Here is a 23,945-nt window from a genome sequence, read left to right on the forward strand (position 1 = left end):
GCATAATGAAAGTCTTCAATCTTTTATGGGGCGTTTCAATCAACTATCAGTGCATTTGGAGGATAAAATGCCAGAAATTTGTATTGCTGCTTTTGAATTGGGCCTTCAGTCAGGAAGTCTGAACAACAGTTTGAGTCGGAAGCCCGTGGAGACAATGGCGGAGTTGCGAAGCAAGGTACAAGGTTTCATTCGGGAGGAGCAAAGAGATCGCATAAAGAGAAACCGCAAGAGTGCGGCGGTTACTGGCCAACAACAACAGTCGGATTTGAAAAAGGCGGCGGTTAACGATCAGCGTTCGGGCGGAGCAGTTCCAAAAGGAGAGAGAAGTTACAATAATTCAAGTCGTTTTGATAACCGCTCTAATTTTTGAAATCGTGCTCAGCCTTATGGAAATCGTGGTTATGGACAGTCGATGACGTGGACCAGAAACCAACAAGACAGGTCGACCCCACTTGCGGTTAATTTAACTGAGGCATTGCACATGTGTTTGGAGGCTAACACGATTCGTTTTCCTAAACAACCGAAACGCCCACCAGGCAACGTAGACAGAAGTAAGTGGTGTGAGTATCACCGAATTGCGGGACACAATACAGATGATTGTTTTACCCTAAAGAAAGAGATTGAGGCTTTGATAAAGGCAGGCAACATGCGTCAACTGGATGGGCGAAAGGAATCAGACGGAGCTGGAACCTCAACGAAGCGTGATGACACAGGGAAAGAGATCGAAGAGTCTGAACCGAAGAAGCAAGCTGGAGGTGAAACTAAAGGGCACATTCATTCTATATTCGGAGGATTTCGAGGAGGTGGTATGACTAATTCTTCAAGAAAAAGGTATGTTCATTCCGTTAATGCTGTCTATGCAAATGATTTGGGAAACTGGGGAATCAATCAGCCCGATATTACATTTACTGTTAGAGATTTTGAGGGAGTTCAGCCTCATGAAGATGATCCCATTGTGGTGATGTTAAAAGTTGCTGATTACGAAATTGAGAGGGTACTGTTGGATCAGGGGAGTTCTGCAGATTTGATATATGGCGATGCATTTGAAAAGTTAGGGCTTACAGAAACTGATTTATTACCGTATGATGGGGCGTTAGTTGGCTTCTCGGGTGAGAAAGTATTTGTTAGAGGGTATGTGGAGCTAAATATCGTGTTCGGTGAAGGTAAAAATGAGAAAGCCTTTGCCATTAAGTTTCTTGTGGTACAGTGTACATCGCCGTATAATGTGCTTATTGGAAGACCATCACTCAACAAACTGGGGGCGATTATTTCAACAAGACATTTAACAGTTAAGTATCCATTGGACAAGGGCGGAGTTGGGACTTTGAAGGCTGATCAGGTGGTTGCTAGGAAATGCTATTCCGACAGTTTCAAGCCGTATGGTCACATGGGAAAAAGAGCAGTGAAGGAGGGACATAGAGTTTTTGGGGTTGATGTTGATACAGATGAGGTTAGTTTGGACCCGAGAGAAGGCTTTTCTGATTTCAAGATGACTCCAGAAGAGGAAACAAAGACAGTGAAAGTGGGCGAAAGGAATTTGAAAGTTGGGGTAAACTTAACTCCAATTCAGGAAAGCAGACTGGTGCAATTGTTAGCTGAGAACATGGACTTATTTGCTTGGAGTGCACGAGATCTTCCAGGGATTGATCCAGAGTTCATTTGCCATAAATTGGCATTGAATCCTGGTGTGAAGCCAATCGCCCAGTTGAAGCGTAAAATGGGCGAAGAGAAAGCATTGGCAGTGAAAACAGAAACTAACAAGTTAATTGATGCAGGTTTTATAAGGGAAGTGAAGTATCCTACTTGGTTGGCTAATGTTGTCATGGTCAAGAAGAGTAATGGAAAATGGCGAATGTGCACAGATTATACGGATTTAAACAAGCATTGTCCAAAGGATTCATATCCACTGCCAAACATAGATAAGTTGGTAGATCGGGCTTCGGGATTTGGAATGTTGAGTTTGATGGACGCGTAATCGGGCTATCATCAAATTCGAATGTATGCGCCAGATGAAGAGAAAACAGCATTTATGACAAACCAAGCAAATTATTGCTATCAAACCATGTCGTTTGGGCTTAAGAATGCAGGAGCAACTTATCAGCGATTGATGGACAGAGTCTTTGAAAAGCAAGTAGGGCGTAACATGGAAATTTATGTGGATGATATGGTGGTCAAATCAGAGGAAATGGGCGGTCATTGTATGGATTTGGCTGAGGCTTTTGGAGAAATCAGGAAGCATAACATGCGTTTGAATCCGGAAAAATGCTCTTTTGGGATTCAGAGTGGAAAATTTTTGGGCTTTATGATTACTCGAAGAGGAATTGAAGTTAATCCCGATAAGTGCAAAGCCATTTTAGACATGCAGAGCCCAACATCAGTGAAAGAGGTACAGAAGCTAACAGGAAGAATTGCGGCTTTGTCACGATTTTTACCATGCTCAGGGAGTAAGGAGGCTCCGTTCTTAAAGTGCTTGAGGAAGAACAAAGCTTTTCAGTGGACAGATGAGTGCGAGCAGGCTTTCCAAACTCTAAAGGAGCATCTGGCTAAGCCTCCCATATTGTCAAAACCAATTCCAGGTATTCCGTTGTCAATTTTTATTTCCATATCAGATAATGTTGTGAGTTCCGTCTTATTGGAAGAATGTAAAGAGGAGTTGAGAATTATATATTTTGTGAGCCATGCTTTACAAGGGGCTGAGTCAAGGTATCAAAAAAAAGAAAAAGCTGCACTAGCTTTGATTATCACCGCCCGAAAGTTGAGTCCTTATTTTCAAGGTTTTCAAATCAAAGTCAAAACTGACTTTCCCCTACGCCAAGTACTTCAAAAGCCTGATTTAGCAGGGCGTATGGTTTCTTGGGCTGTCGAATTGTCAGAATTTGGTATAGTGTTTGAGAAGAAGGGACAAATAAAGGCGCAGGGCTTAATAGATTTTGTGAATGAGATGTCTCCAGAAGAGAGAGTATCAGAAGAAGTGGAATGGTTTTTGTCTGTTGATGGCTCGTCAAATTTAAAAGGAAGTGGAGCTGGTATAGTTTTGGAGGGACCTGGCGGAGTAATTATTGAGCAATCTCTCAAGTTTGATTTCAAGGCGAGCAACAATCAAGCGGAATATGAAGCAATAATAGCAGGGGTGAGGCTTGCCTTGGAGATGAATGTACGCTGTATTGTAATAAAAATTGATTCTCAGCTTGTGGCAAATCAGATAAAGGGAGATTATCAGGCGAAGGATGTTCAGTTGGCTAAGTATTTGGTAAAGGTTCAGGAATTGTTGAAGCAGATGGACAAGTTTCAGGTAAATCATGTTCCAAGAGAGGAAAATACAAGGGCTGACATATTATCCAAACTAGCAAGCACAAAGAAACCAGGTAACAACAAGTCTGTGATTCAAGAGACTTTGAAGGGTCCAAGTGTGAAGGAGGATGATGTTGTGATGGCAACGGGCGGAGCAACTCTAGATTGGATGGATAGAATTCGAATGTGTCTGGAAGCGAATGGATCAGACTTAGCTTTATTTTCAAAGGATCAGATTCGAGAAGCGAGTCGCTACACAATGATGGGTGGACAACTTTACAAAAGGGGTGTTGGAGTTCCACTGTTAAGATGTGTTAGTAAAGAGGATGCAGAAAGAATTATGTTTGAGGTACATGAGGGAGTCTGTGCCAGTCATATAGGGGGAAGATCTTTGGCTTCGAAGGTGTTGAGGGCAGGATTTTATTGGCCAACTTTAAAGGGCGATTGTATGGAATATGTTAAGAAATGTGAAAAGTGTCAAGTTTTTGCTGATCTTCATAAGGCACCTCCTGAAGTTTTAAGTTCAATGAGTTCTTCGTGGCCATTTGCAATGTGGGGCGTAGATATTTTGGGTCCATTCACTCCAGCGGGGGCACAGGTCAAGTTTGTTCTAGTGGCAGTGGATTATTTCACGAAATGGATTGAAGCAGAGTCAATGGCAAAGATCACAGCTGAAAAAATCAAGAAATTTTATTGGAGGAAGATAATATGCAGGTTTGGAGTGCCAGCAACCATTGTTTCTGATAATGGAACACAGTTTACAAGCAGGAAGGTCAGAGATTTTTGTGCAGAGATGGGGATTGAGAACAGGTTCGCCTCAGTTGAACACCCACAATCTAATGGGCAGGTTGAAGCAGCAAACAAGGTGATTTTGAATGGTGTGAAGAAGAGATTGGGCGAAGCAAAGGGATTATGGGCTGATGAATTGATCACAGTGGTTTGGGCTTACAACACAACACCCCAATCCACTACTGGAGAAACACCTTTCAAACTTGCTTACGGAGTTGACGCGATGATTCCAGTGGAAATACAAGACATGACTTTTCGAGTGGCAGCATATGAAGAGAACCAAAATCGAGAAAATGTTCTAGTGGATTTGAATTTGGCAGACGAGATAAAGGCAGAAGTTCGTTTAAGGGAGGCTGTAGTTAAACAAAGGTCAGAAAGGCGTTACAATACTCGAGTGGTCCCTAGGAGCATGAAAGTGGGCGATTTGGTATTGCGCACTAAGGCAAAGAGTTCAACTGATTCAAAGCTGACACCTAATTGGGAAGGTCCATATAGAGTTCTGCGCGATTTGGGACAAGGGGCTTACCATCTGGAGGAGTTATCTGGGCGTAGGGTTCCAAGAGCATGGAATGCACAACACTTGCGTTACTACTACAGTTGAAGTGGTGTTCTGTTTGTTTCGTTTCAGTGTGTTTCATTCTGTTCAAAGACTACGTCGTGTTGTTTGCTTTGTGGTTTCTGTACTTGTTTAAGTGTCAAGACTACGTGGTTATTTATTAAGACTCAGTAGCATGCACTCTTTTCTCTACCCATTAGGGAGAGTTTTTAACGAGGCATCATGTTATATTTTAATGAAAAAAAACAGGTATGCACTCTTTTCTCTACCCCGGGCGGGAGAGTTTTTAACGAGGCATAACCTTTAAAAATTTCTTGAGTGCTTTGTTAGCATTTAAGTTACTTTTCAACTTAGGTCTATCAATTGGGCGATTCCAGACAATTGAGAAAGAGTAAGTCTCTTAAAACTAGAGCGTTTGGCCACGAATTCATAAGCATAGCCTTAACTTGGATTAAGCTTGTCCAACTTAAGCACAAAGTCTCCAAGCGAGCAAACTTCTATATCAGAACAAATTGCGCTTCTGATCTTTTTATTTTTTATTCAATTCAAAAATGCAAAAGCCTTATGAATTCAAAGAATAGTTGTTAAAGAAGAATCAAATTTTTCTTGAAAAAGGGCTTCAAGTTTTAAAGAATTCGTTAAAGTCTTCTTTCTAAAGTAGACAAACTTGTTAAGTCCAGCGCCTCGTGGATAAACGAATTCAGATGAAAGGTATTTTCGCAGTAAATTATTTTCATATTCTCATACTGTTGGTATAGTACTTTATGTTTAGAGAACACAATAACCTTCGAATTAGATTATTGAGTTATTGCTTTTTAAGAAGGAACGGGAAGAGTTTAGATGAAGATAGATGATATTAATGCATAGCGTTGTGGTGACACTTAGATTTTGAACATAAACTTTGTTGCATTAATATTAAATGGGGGGCGTTACATTTTAATTAAAGCGGGAAATGCAAGAAGTAAGAAAGCAGGAAGCTAAGTCAACCGTTTGGTATAGGACCAACGGGAAACAAAATATCATTTCAACTTTTCTCAAGAGGGGGTTAATTGCTTTCCCCTTCGCCCTCTTTGTTGTTGTTGTCCTTGTCTTCTTCTTCTTCTTCTTCTTCTCCTTCTTCTTCTTCTTCATCAAAGTTGGGCGTGACTAACTTTCCTTCAACGATCCTAGCATAAGGATCAATGCCTTCAGTCTTGATAGGCATGTCGGGATTGAGGAACAAGATTTGTTCTTTAGCTTTGTTGAAGCCAGTTTCAAGTTGGGATAGAATCGAGGTTTTCAGAGAGGCCGCTTCGGCAGAGAGATCATCAACGGTCTTGTTCAAAATTTGTTTTTCTGCGGCCAAAGAGTTCGCCTCTTCCTTCATTTTCTGAGTTTCTTCTTCTTTCACCTTCAGTAAGGCTTCACTTTCCTCCAAAGTCTTTTTCAGTCTTTCAAGATCTAAAGCCAGATCCGCGGCTTTCTTCTCGTTGGCTTTGTTAGATTTTTCTAACAGCTTCATGGTGGATTTCAGTTTTTCATTTTCTTTTTCTTTATCTTCAAGTTTCTTAGCGCTAGAAAGCCCATCAAAGCTGTTGGACTCAATCTCTATCATTTTGGAAATAGCAGCAATTTCCAAACTTTTAGTCATGACAGCTTGGCAGGCCTCCTGAAGCCCAATTTTCCTCATCCTTTCCTTCTCAGCTTCAAACACAAGGTTTGTCTCCACAAGGGAGTTGAAGTTGATGCGGGAATCCCACAAGGAGGTGATTTCCTCCGAAGTCATATCCTCAAACTCTTTCAGTTCGTGCTTCCACGAGGGGGGCGGAGCGCTGGAGGAACCATACTGATTCGCCCCCTTGACTGTGAATTTTTCCAGTGAAGTTTGTATGGTGGTTTTCTCGGCGGACTTCTCAGAATTCTGATTTCTTTTTCTTCTTTTCTGGGCTGGATTCTTCTCAGTTTCAGACTGACTCCCTTCAGGTTCGGTCAGAGACTTAGCAGGGGATTTTTTTTCTTCAACGCCTGTTGCTCGCGGCGGAAACGAAGAGTGTCATCTTCGGAGAGGCGAGACATCTTCGCTGAAAAAGGTAAAAGAAGAAAATCACAGTTAGGATTTTACATAGGTTTTAGGGCGAATTAAGTTAAAAAGAATGTTCTTACCAACATATTGGGCTAAGTTTCTTTTCTTGAATGCTTCATAGAAATCATAAAGGTTCAAGTGAATCGTTGACAAGAAGTCAACTTCATATTTTTCATCAGGGGTGAGAGAGGATTCGGGAACTTTGTGGATAAGTTGGGGCTTATCGGTCCAATAGAAAGGGAATCGAGGGGTTCCATCGTCAAAGTAGAAAACATCTCTGCTTCGTTCGGATTCTTTTAGTTTGAAAAACTTGGCTTTCCAGTGTTTAAAGTTGCTTCTAAAGAGGGTGAATACCCCGCGCCCCCGGGCAGAGGATAAGGAAATATATTCGCCCTTCACCTTCATGCCAGTGGTTTCAAAAAAGGAGAAAAACTTTTTGCAAGTTGGTATTATGCCTAGGCAAATGCATAATAATTCAAAGGCTCGAAGGTAAGCCCAACCATTAGCGGAAAGTTGAGTAGGGGCGATGTTCATTAAGGTTAGGCTTGAGCAGGTAAAGTCTGGAAGGGGGAGTTTGTATTCAAGGTCTTGAAACATAGTTTTAAAGAAGTAAGTGTGATTTTTACCATTAGGGTCAGGTTTACCGAAACAGCAGGGTTCGTCGGGGGCGCAGGCGACTATGTCTAGATGTGCGTCATTACCGTCAGCCCTAAAATTATATTTGGTTATCAAATCCAACACTTTGGGGATAGTACGAAAGTCACTATATCTAGTAGCCACTGCCCGTGAGATCCATAAGGAGTCGGCGGCTGGAGGCTCTTTACGTTTCTTAGGTGATTTACGAGGATTTAGTGCAACCATTTTTGAGAGCAAGGTTTCCTGAAAATCAAGAGGAAATGGGTTTTGTCAGGTAGGAGTTTTCGGTGAGTAAGTGAGGAAGTAGGTTAGGTAACCAAGTTCTAAGTTTTGGGGAAAATTATCTGATTGCAGAAAGTGATGGGATGATCTTAAGTTTAACAGAAGAAGGGTTTAGAAAAACGGGAGTAGACAGGATATGAAAAATTGAGAAAAATAGAAAAGAGGAATAAAAGTTGAGAGGAAGAAGAGATTACCAGGAAGGGAGATGGCAAGATCTGGAAGGTGATGAGAAGTGTTTCTGGTGAAGTCCCCAGAAATTCTTCAAGCACTTGGAAGTAAGCAGAGGACGTTTTTTAAGTTTAGGAGTAGTTACATGAGAAGTAAAAGGTAAGAGATGGTAAGAAAGAGGATTATGTTAGCATTTTTATAGTATAGGCAAGGGGTGGATACGCCTTTTCACGTTTTGGCCTAGAAATTTAATTTTAAGAGCGTGTCGTTTAGGGAACCATACGTTTTTTGCTTCCCCCTAAGCATCTTTAGGCAGCGAACAGTCGCGTTTCTATAAGTTTTGAATGTAATAATTACATTTACACGTGTGCCGTTTGGAGAGTTTGGAGTTAGTGAGTTTTAAATGTTGAGTGGAAAGGGGGTTTTTGGGGAAGTGTCAGGCGCCGTTTCATCATGAGGTGTAATTGCCAGTTTCAAGTTTCAAAATATTTGCATATCTTGTTTATGACTGTGACAGGAGTATGACAATGAAGGGACACGTAAAGACTTTAGTCAGAAGCTTGGAAAAAAAAAGCAAGCGAAGTAACCTCAGTGGTTATCAAGGGCGTACGGATGATGCCAAGGGCGAAGATTTCTTGGCTTATTATGAGTTATTTTTTGCATTTAACAGTTATTTTAATTTAACATTATTGACTCTGTACGTTAAAGGGGCGTTGAGTATTGTGTTGTGGGCTTATGTAAAAGACACACTACATCTCAAAATGGCTTTTAAGATTAGGTGTCTTGTCGGCTTGTGTACTGTTATTGGGCTTACAGCCTTTGTAGTATGTGGGCTTACCGAATTTGTACTATTGGGTCAGGCGACCCATGACTCGAACAGGTCAAAACATCATAATATATAAAGAGGACACCGCCCATGCGGTGGGGGATCTAACATTTTTTACTCATTTTGCTACTTTGTCCTATTCTACTTTTGTTGCTTAATTGCTTAGCCCTGACCGGAGTTTTAGACCGGAACAAGCATAATAGGGAATGGAGAGTTGCGCGCAAAAATTAGATCCAACAACAGGGAAAGGAAACGCGATGGAAAGTCATGAGAGGGAAGATGCATGATAATAAGTTACTTTTAAGTAAAAAGCTCATCTCAGTAACTTATTCTAAAAAGACGTTTTCTTTATTTTACACTATAAAAAATAAGCTACTTAAAATTTTAGAGTTTTTTTAAAATTGTGTTTGGCCCAGCTTTTACTTAAGAGTTAAAAAAAGTTGGGCCAAACACTACTAAATCAACAACAGGGCATTGTAACCGCGCTCCCATTCCAGCAAGATAATCAGCCGGAGCATTGCCTTCACCGGGAACATAGCCTAGCTTGATTTCCCAGCTTCTAGAGAGGAGAAGATAAATATCCGTTAGTAAACTGCCATACTGATGAAAATCAATTCCTCGCTTTTCGATCACACGAACAACTTCAAGACAATCCATCCCACAAATAATCTTCCTCCAATTCTTTCGCCATAGAAACCTCAAACCTGTCGCCAATGGTTGCAGCTCCGCGTACAAAGCATCACCACCACTAGCTCCTGCATAAAAGCCACCTAACCAGGCCCCTGATGAATCTCGATCTAGCCCCCCCCCATCCCCATACGGTAGAGTGCAGGGCTGTAAGCTCCATCGACCCTGAGGGAGCTAGATAAACTCGACCGGAGGTGGTTCCCAAGATTGGGTTTGCGGTATAGCCTGAGACAGTACCGTACCACCACCAAACCACCGCTCGTATTCCTCAAAATCACGCTTAGCTGCTTCACTAACATGTCTAACCGTCCATCGCTTGTCACTCAATACTGCTTCATTCTTCCATCGCCATTGGCGCCAAAGAACCGCAAGGAACAACAAACAACTACCCCCTGAGTTGCGTTTGAATCCACCCTTACACGGTAGAGGAGAAGAAACCTGGCCAACGCTGCGCATCGAAGTTCATCCAGACTTCTCTAGCGTGGGGACAATCACGAGGAGAAGGAGCTAGATGACAACCAAATCTGTGTGCATCCACCTGGGTTGCATCATGGAGCTAAAGCCAAACGAACACTTTCACTTTCTCAAGGACGTGCAGCTTCCAAACACTACACCAGTCACTCACAAGTTGCGGTCCAAAAGCTGGTTGATGAAGCCACTGATACGATGAAGAAGTTGTATACATACCACTAGAACAAGGCTTCCAAGTGTTGGGTGGTTCCCTCCTTAACTGGGCCACACTAACTTATCTTATTTTTAAAAGAAAAAAAAAACAGATTCTGTTATTTTTATTTTGATGGGCCAAGCCCAAGTTTGTTTTATTTAAAGGGTTTGGAACTCTTGGTTTTGAGAGAAGAATAGCACAGTAACACGTGAAAAGAAATTCACGTTGAAGCCCCAGCTTTGTTTTGGTGAAGAAGATTTTGGCTCTTGACAGACTTTTCCGGTACATCGTTTGTTCTCTGTTTTGGCAGAATTTTTAGTATGTCCTTCCTGTCTGTGAGCCCTTTATATTAACCTTTTTAGTTGAGATTTTTCTTCTCCATTATTTGGGTGATTTACTCTTTTGTTGTGGGGTTCTTTTGCTGTATCATATTTCCACCTTTTATTGGTGTAGTTTTTCCCTTTTTGTTTTGGGGTTTATTTTCACCTTTTTGGGTGAAGCTTTTGATGTCGTGGGACATTATTATGTAACCATTATTTTTCTTATAGTGGATTACTTTGGGGTTACTTCTCATATTGAGAAGGTTTTTCCACGTTAAAATTCTTGTGCCTCTACTTTATTTTTATTGCCTCTGTGGTTATTTGGATTTGCTTTGAAGGTTGTTCAGTTCTCACAAGTGAATATTTTTCCGCTGCGCCACTCAATTCCCAACGAGTGGTATCAGAGCTCCGGGTTCTTTTCGGGGTGATTTATCTTGTGTTGAACAATGGAAACCAACAATCCAAGCCGAATGGTGTTTTTGAATGGCAAGAACTATTCCCTTTGGAAAGAAAGAATGGAAGACCTGCTTTATGTGAAGAACTTCTATCAGCCTGTGTTCCTGAAGGAAAAGCCTGCAAATTAAACAAATGAAGCATAGACTCTCTTTCACAGACAAGTGTGTGGCTACATCCGTCAGTGGGTCGATGATAATGTGTTGAACCACATTAGTGGGGAGACAAATGCTGCTTCATTGTGGAACATGCTTGAGGAGTTGTATGCGAAGAAGACTGGGAACAATAAGATGTTTCTGATCAAGCAGATGCTGGCTTTGAAATATCAAGATGGAACTCCAATGGCAGATCATTTGAATAATTTCCAGGGCATTATGAATCAATTGTTAGCCATAGGAATTAAATTTGATGAAGAAGTTCAGGGTTTATTGCTTCTTGGTTCCTTGCCAGATACATGGGAAATTTTCAGAACCTCATTGTCTAATTCTGCTCCAGATGGTGTCATGTCATTGGACCTTGCTAAGGGCAATATTTTGAATGAAGAGATGAGAAGAAAATCGCAAGATCCTCAATCATCTTCAGAGGCTCTGTTTGCTGTGTCAAGGGGGAGAAGCAAGAATAGTAGTTCATACTATGGTGATCAAAGCAGGAGCAATTCCAAATTTAAAACTCGCCACTGCAACCATTGTGGTAAGAATGGGCATGTTATGAAGTTTCATTGGTCTTTGAAAAAGGGAAACAATGCTAGAAGCAAAGAGAAGAAAATCCAGATGAAGACAGGGCTAATGTGACATCTGATGATGACCTTCTTGTTCAAGAACTTGAAGATTTGGTTTAACCCCCACTTAAGGAGTGAGGGGGAGATATGTTGGGTGGTTCCCTCCTTAACTGGGCCACACTAACTTATCTTATTTTTAAAAGGAAAAAAATAGATTATGTTATTTTTATTTTGATGGGCCAAGCCCAAGTTTGTTTTATTTAATGGGTTTGGAACCCTTGGTTTTGAGAGAAGAACAGCACAGTAACACGTGAAAAGGAATTCACGTTGAAGCCCCAGCTTTGTTTTGGTGAAAAAGATTTTGGTTCTTGACAGACTTTTCCGATACATCGTTTGTTCTCCGTTTTGGCAGAATTTTTGGTATGTCCTTCCTGTCTGTGAGCCCTTTATATTAACCTTTTTAGTTGGGATTTTTCTTCTCCGTTATTTGGGTGATTTACTCTTTTGCTGTGGGGTTCTTTTGCTGTATCCTATTTCCACCTTTTATTGGTGCAGTTTTTCCCTTTTTGTTTTGGAATTTATTTCCACCTTTTTGGGTGAAGCTTTTAATGTCGTGGGACATTATTATGTAACCATTATTTTCCTTATAGTAGATTACTTTGTAGTTGTTTACTTCTCATATTGAGAAGGTTTTTCCACGTTAAAATTCTTGTGCCTCAATTCCCAACACCAAGTCCATACATCATTCAACCGCTGGTCCAGAACCGGATCCATGTCACGCAAGATGTTCTGGTAAGTGTGGGGAATCGACATGGATAACATGGAAAAATCCCAGGTGCCATTCTTAATCAGATGTTGTAATTGATGAGCAGAATCTGAAATATGGACCGCTGGAACTACCTTACCCAAAGCTCCTAATCCTGACCAGTCCTCAAACCAGAGAGATGTTGTGCCCTTGCCAAGCTTATACGAGAACCCCTCTTTCAGAAGGTCTCAAGCTTTCAAAAGGCCTTTCCAAAACGATGAAGCATTCTAAACAACAGGAACATTAAGAATGTTATTTTGCTTCAAATATTTATGGGACACTACCTTAACCCACAATTTCTCTGGTTGATGCAACATAGTCCAAACTGATTTTCCCACACCCTCCTTCTTGCCCTTCTTAACAGTATCCCAGTTAACCAAATGCCAACCTCTCTCCGAAGAGGAAGAAGACCATATGAAGTCCATGGTTGCACGGTTAATTAGCTGAGTAGTTTTCCTTGAGAGCCAAACTGTTTGCGTAACATACGTTGGTAAAGCTGTGACTACGGACTTAGCCAAACAAATTCTTCCAGCTCTATTTAATAATCGATTTTCCCAACCGCTAAGCGCCTATGAATCTGGTCAAGCAGGAAGTTATAATGCGTATGGGTAGCCCTCCCAACATGCAATGGAAAGCCCAAGTACCTCCCTAAATTACTCACAATAGGAATGAGATTAACAGCAGCTAAACACCGACGCTCACCTCTATAAACCCCCTTCGAGCACACGACTTTAGATTTCTGAACATTTACAATCAATCCAGAGCTTCGGCCAAAACTGTCCATAATTTGAGCAATATACCAGAGCTGACTATCCTTAGCTTTACAGAACAAAAGTACGTCATCTGCGAATAAGATATGAGATAAAGTTGGACCCCCACGAGAGATCCAAATAGGAATCCAATTCTTCTCCTCAACCGCTCTCTGGATCCAGATAGAAAGCTTCTCCATGCACAACACAAAGAGATAGGGGGACAAAGGATCACCTTGACGAAGACCTCTATCCGTTTTGAAGCTAGGGAACCGTTCTCCATTCCAAAGAATAGAAACTGAAGAAGATCGCACACAACACATCACGAGATTAATAATTACCGCTGGAAAATTAAAATCTCGAAGAGTATTCTCTAGAAAGTCCCATTCTAATTTATCATATGCTTTCTCCAAATCAATCTTCATTGCTAGAGATCCATTTTTTGCTCTCAAATTTTCCATGAAATGTACCACCTCTTGTGCCAAAATAGCATTTTCCATAGTACCATCTGAGGTTATATTGGAATCAATGTTAAATTAAACGTATGAAACCAAGTGGGTTGGTGAAGTGGTTCAGCACTTCATCCTTTCAGCAAGTGGTTGGGGGTTCGAATCCCAACTCTTGCGAATAGAAAAAACTCTTTGACCAGCCCCCTACCGCTTAGTGCGCTGACCGTGGGGCGAGGGATTAGTCTCACGGCTATCGGCTGTGGGGATACCTTGGTCAAGACCAAAAAAAAAATTAAACGTATAAAGTTTTGTTTGGTTTAGATTTCATTTTCAAAATGCAATAAACTAATACGAGTGATAATTAGTGGCGTCTATGGTGTCACCCATAAAAGGGGGTACACCGGTGTCCCCAATAAAAAATATTTCATAAAAGGGGGGACATTGTATGTATACAAATTTTAGACCATAGATATATTAATAAAATATTTAAACAGTTTAGATTAAAGCGGTAGATTTACTAAATTGCCATGTCACTTATCAACAACAAAAAAACCCTCTTCTAATCTTCTTCCTGGTTTTGAGGCCTCATCCAACAACGTTTTCCACCTGTAGTGCCGGCCACCTAACTTTTCCACCACAACACCAATCGAACATCTCCGTCTCAGCATAAATTTTATTCGCCGTGAGCGGAATTCGAAGCGGAAGAAGCCGCGGGCGGAGGTGTTTCACCCGATAACGGCGACATCTGTGGCTCCTGGGGAAGCCACGCAGGCGAAGCCATTGAAATTGATATGCGTTCAAAACAACGAGTTAGAATTAGCGTGAAATTGCATAAAAGGAATTGAGGTTTTTGAATGCGAAGTGCAAAACTGGAGAAGGTGGTGAAATTGAAATTGGAGAGAGGGTGAGAGAGGATCTTAACCAGATAGGGGAGAAGGAAGAGGGTGAAATTGGAGTTTGAGAGAGAAGAGAAGAGTGTGAGTTGCGAAGTGAAGCAACGGAAATGGAAAGATGGAGTGAGCACAGAGCATATTTCGTTTTACGCAAATCCCAGCGCACATCAAGTGCCTCCTTTGCCGTCGGCGCAACACTCAGACGCCATTCACCACCGACTGAAGATCCTCGACGGCCGCTGTGGTGTCCCTCAAGCGTTCCTCACCGACGGCTACTTGCACAGAGCCACCGCGTTATGCTCCGCACTGGAATCGCCGGTGTGCTACATGCACGGAGCACCGGTTCTTTCCTTCCTCTTGCTCAGCAATTATTCGGATCTGTTTTCTCTATGGCTAGATTTTATTTAAGTTGATTTTCATTGTTCAATGATGTCTGGTTCTAGTTCTGGGTTCTATTTTTGTCAAAACCAGGAAGAAGATTAGAAACCCTCCTAGATGTGTTTTACTGGCTTTGACAAAAATAGATCCTGTTCCGGGATGTAAACCCTCCTAGATGTGTTCAAGATCTACTACTTCTTATTCGGATTGTTCAAGGATGTGTTTTACTGACTGGATTTTATTTTCGTTGATGTTCATTGTTCAATGATGTCTGTGTTTTAGTTCAATGGTTGGGTTCTTGTTCAACTCTTCTATGTAGTTTTGTTAAATGACATTGTTGGTTTTAATTTTTCACACACTGAAGGTTAGAAACTGCCAGAAATGGTATAGGGATAAATTGGTAATATGACTTACATATTATGGGGGACACGGGTGCATCTCTTTTAAGGGTGACACCATAGATTTCACCGTGATAATTGAATTGGATGTACTGGAATTTTGGGTATAGAAAGTGAGTGCTCGTGTCTTATAAATTCTCAAAAATAAAATGATTAACAACTGATTCACTTTGAAGTTTCACATACATTATTAAGAAAAATACACAAATTTTATTTGACGGAAAAGAGATGCTGCATTAATAAATAATTAGAGAAATATCCAAGAGAATACAAGATTGAAGTACAAAATGAAAAATAGAAAGGCATAATGCCAAATGTTGCCATTTTGTGGAAAGCCCACAAAGAGAATCTGAATTTCATTGAACTGGATGCACAATGCCTACCAAGTAAAAAGAGAATATTATTAGAATATAGCATTACAATGCATAAATACTGAAAATGAAAATGAATAGACAAATGTTGCTTGATGCACTGTCTTGTAAACTTTTTTCTACACAAGTATATAATTTTTTCGTCATACCATAAATTTATTTTATTTTAATTAAAGTTTTTTTTGAAAGTTAAAAGAAATGTGTTTGATTGATCTTATATGACATTATGCGATTGGAGTAAAATTATTTAGACTGATGATACATATCTATGAATCTCAAATGAAAAACAGCAACTAAATAAAATACCTCATTATTTCGTATTGCTGACGTGGTATTTATTACTCTGAAAAAAAAAGACAAAGCATGTTCTGAATAAGAAGAAGAAGAAAAACTAAATAGAGAGTAAATATTTTAGGAAATGCATAAATCTTGTATTTTTAATGGCTGAAAAGTAAATACAAACAAGAATATATATATTTTTATGATGAAGACAAAAAAAATACCTTTTTTTTCCCCAAACTCAAAGCGAGTTATGATGTTGTAGTCTTTGTCTAAAACACTAACAAGCGGCACATGTTGGATGATTTGGCGTTGTTTGTTATCTTCAAAGTCGAATGGCCGCCCTGGCTCTGATAACTCGACACGTTTAAGATTATTTAAGTGTTGTATGCCGCTTGGCACCTCATTGAGCTTCGGCACATCCCATAGCAAGAAAATTTCCAGATAAGGCATTGCTCCTCTGTCAATGAGGATGAATTCCAGAATGTCTAACCCAAAGAGATTTAACTCCTTTAGTTTGGGAAACCCCCCATCATGAGCATGCAAAGTGTCACCTGCATACGCATTTATCATCAACTGGAGGCGCAACAAGTTTGGAAGGTTTTGTAGTGATGTGAATGGATCAACAGTTAACTCGGAGTTTGTCAATTTCAACTTAACAAGATATTGAAGGCTTGGAACCCACTCTGGCAACTTATTTAATTTCATTTTAAGGAACAACGATCGAAGCAGAGGCAGGGTTGAAATCAAATGCAAATCAATGATTTCATCTGGCTGTGTGACATTAACCGATAGTTTCTCCAGTTGCTGCATCTTATTCAATGAGGAACGCACAACGCTTCCTTGTCCTTCCCTAACATGACTTAAACCCAACACTCTTAACTGTGATAGCTTTTCTAGCTCTTTAAATAACTCTCCTGCTTCATCATCTTCTAGGCTCAAAGAACTTAGTGTTTGTAGGGATGTCATGCCTCCAACACTATCCTTCGTTAATGGATTAAACTTAAAAGACCCGTCAAGGTGTCGTAGCTTTCTGAGTCTGCTTATCTCCTTTGGCAACAACACCACTGCGCCTTTTCCTACATCCAAGGTCTCAAGGTTCTCAAGTTTGCAAATGGATTCTGGGAGACTTTTAATGCCTCTACCTCCAATGCTCAAATACCTCAAGTGGATTAGGGTCCCTAAATTCTCAGGAACATGATTCTTAGGATGAACATGATTAAAATTCCATATAGAAATTGGATTTTGTAAATCAAGTACCTTCAGTAGCTTGCAATTTGCAGGAATTATCCTCCCAAGTAATTCTTGTATCCTTTCCTCCTTCATGAAGAAAAGCAGGGAACGGATGTTTGAGCTTTCGGTGCTTGTCATGAAACTATTGGAATTTGCTGATATTGATAGGCGTCGACTTTTCCCAATTGAGGCTGACCGGTCATCTTCACTAATAAAATGGGCAAAACTTGTACCCTCAAATTTTCTATGGATCATCTCCCGTAATAGGTCATGCACCCGAGAACCTTTAACTCTTCCATCAATACTCAACCTAGATGCTTGCACTAGACTTCTACGGACCAACTCCATTAGATATCCTTCTGCAACCTTTTCCAATGATTTTCGCTTTGCTCTTTGTCAAACCCCTCAGCTACCCACTGTCTAGTCAATCTCTTTGTTGTAACTTGATAGTCTTCAGGGTACATTCCAAAATATAGATAGCAATGTTTAAGATAGTGAGGTAAATTATCATATCTGAAACCTAAAATTTTTCTTATGCTATCTAAACGAGAATCTCCCTCCAATTCTGAACTTAGATTTTGACTAAAACTTTTCCATCCATATTCATCATCTCTATCTTTGCCGGCTAAAACACCACCTATGGCTACAATAGCCAGTGGTAAACCCTGGCATTTGTCAACAATTTCAGAAGATATTTTCTCAAGATTTTTGGGACAGCTTCCATTTAAGTTGGGGAATGCCTTTTTATAAAACAGTTCAAGAGATTTTTCATCACTTAATGGTTCCAGCTTATGCACATCAACAAAAGATTTTTTGCAAGAATCTACAACATCCATATCCCTTGTAGTGATAAACACCCTACTCCCAACTTTACCATCAATTAAAGCAAGCTCAACATCATCCCAAAAGTGTTTGTTCCATACATCGTCAAAAAAGACAGCGTACCTCTTGTTTTGCAAGTAGTTTCTCACCTGAGTTATCAATGACTCTCGATCCATTCTTGAAACAAGTTCTTCAAATTCCTCCAACATTTTGCTCAACAATCCCTCCACAGTGTATGGCTGAGACACGGTGACCCAAGCACGGTAAGGGAAGTGTCCAATCACCTCTTGGTTGTTGAAAACCTGTTTGGCAAGTGTGGTTTTCCCCTGCCCTCCCATTGCTACCAACGGGATGACGGTGCGCTCCTTTCTTCCTTTCACCAAATAATCAATCAAGGTTTCTTTTGGTGATTCAAATCCCACAACATCAGCTTCGTCGCTGAAAAGAGCAGCCAGTTGAAGGTTCTTCATAGCTGGATCTTTGTTTCCACCGGAACTGCTTGGTCCTGCAGGTTGTGTAAGAGATGGGATTTTTAAGCCATCTTCTTTTTCACCTCTCTCCTGGAGCCATTTGAAGTGCTTGATCTTGTACGCTATTTGAACACGAAGGCTCATAATTTGGATGAATCTAGCAGCCTCAGAGGGTAAAGCTGAACACTCAGGATCATAAGCTGGCTCCCATTGCTCACAGATCATGTATTCATCAATGATATCTTCTAAGCGGAAAGATCTTTCCACCAAATGCTTCAACTTTTCCTTGACTTCTTCAGTTGCATTGGTTGTATCTGATTCAGAAATGAAGGTTTGAATCTTTTGCAGTTCATCTCTCATTTTTTTGACTTCTTCTGGGAGATCTTTTAACAGAGTGGCTAACTCCGCTATTAATGGAAGCATGTGACGAGCGAAGGACAGTACAAGTTCACACATTTTTATCTTAGCTCGATCTGGTTTTTGCTCGATATATTGTAAAGATGAGAGGAATATTAATGCTTTATGTCCTTCAAGTTCATGGAGGAGGAAGACTTTGAGTTTCCCTCGGTCATTGTTTAACACTAGGATGGCTCCCGTGCATGCACGGGAGGCTTTGATATTTGTGATCCATAAAATGTGTTTTTTAGTGGTCTTCCATAATAAATATGAAATGTTCCTAAATATAGCGTATTCATTCCTTTAAAAAAATATTCATTCCTTTTGCTTGTTTACCAAACTTAATCATGAAGCACTAAACACTAAAGTGTATACTGGGATTTCCGTTGAACTCAATGACGATTCACGTTTGAGTTAACACTAGTATTAAACTCGTGCGATGCAAGGACCCTTAATACGTAATTTTAACAGGTGTTATCACTACTTGAATTTATACGATCTATAGCAACATAGGAACTATGACAAAAGTCAATACTCATCCTACATCAAGTCAAAAGTCATTTTATAAGATCCGTAATGCACATACCCGTAATACGTAATTAAGATCTACATTAACCGGCTTTGTACTGCTTAAGAGTGAACTCCTCGATTGCACCATGCTTTATATATAAATTATTATATAAGTAGATAAATAATTTTAAATAATAGGAGCTGAAAATAAAAAATTAGTCTATTACTATTAAATAATCAATAGGCTAAAAAGCATTTTTTCTCCCCGATGTTTCAAGTTCGTGCAAATTTTGCCTCTACTCTATTTTTGTCGATGTTTCTACCCCTCATGTTTTCAAACAGTGCACCGTCTACCCCTCCGTCAGTCAGGCTTTCTCAGAAGAGTTTCCTGAGTGGATTGGAGAGATGAAGAGGAGTATATGAAGTTGATGATGATTAAGAAAATGATATAAATTAAATTTGATTGATGTATATATCAATTATGTATGTAATTGAACTAGTTAAATGCATGTTTTGCTACTTACAAGTCTTGAGTTTGAATCTCTCATGCCTCCTTTTTCCAATTTCACTTGTAATTTCCACGTGGCAGGTCCAAAAAATATAAAAAAAAAAGCCAAATCAGCTCATTCAGTTAGTTTTTTAACGTCTGATTGACAGAGGGGTAGACGGTGCATTGTTTGAAATCATGAGGGGTAGAAACATTGGCAAAAATAAAGTAGGGGCAGAATTTGCACAAACTTGAAACATCAGGGGCCAAAAGTGCTTTTTAGCCTATTCAATATTTGTAACCAATTGGTTTTCATTTTGTGACACGTGATAAATAATAAAAATTAACTAAATTAAAAATATTATTATTTCAAAAGTACTTTATATTTGGCTAAAAAGCATTTTTGACCCCTGATGTTTCAAGTTTGTGCAAATTCTCTCCTACTCTATTTTTGTCGACGTTTCTACCCCTCATGTTTTCAAACAGTGCACCGTCTACCCCTCCGTCAGTCAGGCTTTCTCATGAGAGGTTCCTGAGTGGATTGGAGAGATGAAGAGAAGTATATGAAGTTGATGATGATCAATGAAATGATATAAATTAAATTTGTTTGATGTTTATATCAATTTACATATGTAACTGAATTGGTTAAATGCATGTTTTGCTACTTACATGTCTTGAGTTTGAATCTCCCATGCCCCCTTTTTTCAATTTCACTTGTAATTTCCACGTGGCAGGTAAACAAATATGAAAAAAAAAACCAAATCAGCTCATTTCGTTAGTTTTTTAACGTTTGACTGACGGAGGGGTAGATGGTGCACTGTTTGAAAACATGAGGGGTAGAAACATCGACAAAAATAGAGTAGGGGCAGAATTTGCACAAACTTAAAACATCAGGGGCCAAAAGTGATTTTTAGCCTTTATATTTCAATTATTATATAAGTAGATGTAAAAAAAATTATTATATAAGTAGACAAATAATTTTTAAATAATAGATATGAAAATATTAAATTAGACTACGCCTACCCAAAATTATTCAACTGTGGTTTCTTTTTGAGTTTATGCCCACCCAAAATTTATAGCAACTAAATGGGTGTGTTTGGCTAAATTCCTTTTTCACCTATACTTTTTTAATTTTATGGAAAAGAAATAGTAAAAAATAATTCTTATACAATTTCATGTCACTTGGCAACAACAACACTTGAAAATTAACATGCACTACCCAAAGGTAGTATTATCTGGTATTATAAAAAAGAGCAATTCATCCCCAACGCGAAATCTCTGCGTCCGACAAAATTGATATTAGCCTGTATCGAAAACACTCTGCTGAGGCTTGCCTGGGGCCCATTTGATTGTCCATTCATCTACAGTCTCATCAGGCAGTATCATGTTCACTGATTGAGGACGGTGCTGGAGAAAATGAGTAACAACACCATAAGGAATATGCTACAAAATAATAAAATAAAAATACTCAGTAAGGGAAATATTAGATCCGTTATAGATAGAAAAAGGATGTGAACAAACTAATACCAATGACTGGTCTCCAGTTCTGAGTGCAGAAGTAAGAAGAATATACCATAACGCTTCTTAAGGAGACAGTTCTTTAGGATTTCATTTGTAAACGATAATTTATTTTTGGTGAATCTATTAGTGTGGTTTTATCTATTGATATTAATAACACCAAGTATGATATTGGATGATCACATGATTACTTAGAAAAAAAATTGTGGTAAAGAGTATCAATAGCATTCAAAGTTCAAGTGATCAAGGACACCATGTATTGAAAATGGACCTTGTTTCTCTGTTCCACTTTAAATGGTTCCAATATAATTCAAAGTTCAAGTGATGAAGGATACCATATGTGGCAAATGGACCTTACTACTAAAATAACATATGGGAAAAAAAGGATAAACTGTTTATATTCTTCACAAAAATATACATGAATCCCAATATACACTTGGCTCGCAATTCTTTTACATTTCTTCCATTCTCTCACAAACGAAAAAATGCTCAATTAGGTGAGGCTATTAGAAGGTACTATTATTACTTTGCAAAAGAAACCATTTAGATTAGATCAAAAGGTATTATTAGCCTGAACAGTGCCATTAAGTACCTTGAAATAATAGGCTTTAGATTAGATTCTTAAATATGAACTCCTTTATATCATTAAAATGCTTGACTCTCGCATGGGAGCACCTCTGGTGATATGTACTCTACACACTCTGAGAGTTAACATACAAAGATCAAGAACCACAAACTACAATGCCTTCCTAAACTATCACGGGAGCAAATTAACGCTCCATCTGCAACCCGCCTGACACTTGTCCAGCTGAAGATCACGTGGACTCTTAAAGATGGTTGCTCCCAACACCTAGATGTTTGTCACCCTCAAAAGCTCTACATTGTAAACTTTAGCATATTTCCGCTTTCACTTATGATCTAAGTTATGTCCTGAAAAGGTGAAAACAAATATACATTTATAAGAACAAAAAATGCAGTGTCATTAACAATAAGAGCATGATGTATATAAAATTAAATGGCCCAATTAAATAGGAATAGTCCATTTTAAAGGCTTGTTCCTGACAGCAAAGAGAAAGATAAAGCATAACTCAGAAAAATAGGGAAAATTAGGATGCAGGATATATCAGGTGAGGAAAATCTGAGTGGATCAACAAAATCATTAGAAACCTAGAGTGAGCATTACCTAAAGCAGAACAAAGACAAAAAAAAAAGGTGTATATTTAAGGATTATATCTCTTTTATCACTAAAATGAAATATATCAAGTATAGACTTGTATCTGAATCAGCCTTGGAAAGATCAAGTATATCATTTGTAAGTTGAAGAACCAAATATCCTAAAATTAGCATGAGATCAAAGACATGTCTTCATTCTAGATCAAGTTATGCGGTAGAAAGAATTACAACGATGCTAACAACCCCAGATAGTGGAATTCTTCTCTCATGAGACATGTTTGCCAACATTTGTTTGTTTCCCAACATTTGTTTGTTTCCCTTATTAAAAGATTTCTCGCGGCAAACACAGATTTGAACATGTAATGTGAATGATTTATGCAGTTTTATTTCCTTGAACAGTTACATCCATTCCCATGTAATTTATTCTAAACAATGCTTAACCATATAAATGAGCTTGGTTGAGAGTAGATATATCAAAAAAGAAATAAAAAATCCATGGTGAGGCCCCCTCCCGATAGAGTCATGCACAAAACCATATAAATGAGCTCGATTAAGAGTAGATATATCAAAAAAGAGAAAGAAATACATGGTCAGGCCCTCACACGCAAGAATCCTACAAAAATCCAGCAAGAAATCACACCAAAATATCCTTGAGAATCCTACAACAAAGACAGGGGAGCAAAGCCCTTTCTTTTCCTGTCGTACAACTCAAAAATATGCTGCAATTTGAACCTGCATCCAAACCAAGTAGGCATGTAACACCCCGATTTCGGTGGCGTCACTTTAGTAACCAAAAGTAAACTTAATGCGGAAAAACGTGAAATATTTTTTTTTTTCGATAATAACTAAGACAAGACTGAGTTAAATAAAACCCAAAAGCGAAAAGTAATAGAGCTAATATACAATATATAAACAGCCCCCGCTGTAAGTAACAACCTCGTCACGAGTAACCCCCAGTGACGGAAAGAAAAGTGTAGCGCCCGAAGGCAAAATGTACAAACCAAATCTAAAGGTAAGTGTCCGCAACACTATCCCTCAAAACTGAGAATAAGCTGGCCCATCGGCCTGAAACAAGACCTCCTAAGTCCAACCAACTCTCTGTGATTCCCGTAAAGAAACCACACAAAAAGCTATAGGTGGGAAACTACCCTGTCCCGAATGAAACAAATAATGTTCAGAGCTAAGACTCTACTCCTACACTAATCCCATCTCGAGGAGCTCACACTAACACTCAATCCTGCATGCTGGCATGATCGTCGTCCGAATTTGAAATCCAGAACGACCTAGTCTATGTACACCATCCGTCCTCCGCTCGCTACCGCGATAGGCTCCAGTTCCCGCATCTCAACCCTAGTTACTCCCGAAGGATGAACCATCATGAATCAGCCCTCCAAAGACATCTGACAAAGGGCGTTTGTTCGCCAAAGCACACACAGAAGACGCGAGGGTCAACTCCAAAGAATTATGTAAATAATAGCACCAATAAATATAAATAAGATAATAGCCACTTAGGCTTATAACTAGGGATAACATCCTAGGGTTGCATATTTCCACAAAGAATA

General features: G+C 39.4%; 1 protein-coding gene and 1 pseudogene across 1 annotated transcript; one reads left to right on the plus strand and one right to left on the minus strand.

Annotated features, from left to right (window-relative positions):
- Positions 1–2,062: 2,062 nt before the first annotated feature.
- LOC130735212 (uncharacterized) lies at positions 2,063–4,681 on the plus strand. Its single transcript, XM_057587288.1, has 3 exons — positions 2,063–2,774; positions 2,874–3,640; positions 4,049–4,681. The coding sequence occupies exons 1-3, from the start codon at positions 2,063–2,065 to the stop codon at positions 4,679–4,681; spliced, it is 2,112 nt and encodes a 703-aa protein (XP_057443271.1).
- A 10,569-nt stretch (positions 4,682–15,250) lies between these two features.
- LOC130737387 (disease resistance protein RPM1-like) lies at positions 15,251–18,909 on the minus strand (annotated as a pseudogene).
- Between the last annotated feature and the right edge of the window lie 5,036 nt (positions 18,910–23,945).

The sequence above is a fragment of the Lotus japonicus genome, chromosome 2 (assembly GCF_012489685.1).
Source record: "Lotus japonicus ecotype B-129 chromosome 2, LjGifu_v1.2".
Lineage (NCBI taxonomy): Eukaryota > Viridiplantae > Streptophyta > Magnoliopsida > Fabales > Fabaceae > Lotus > Lotus japonicus.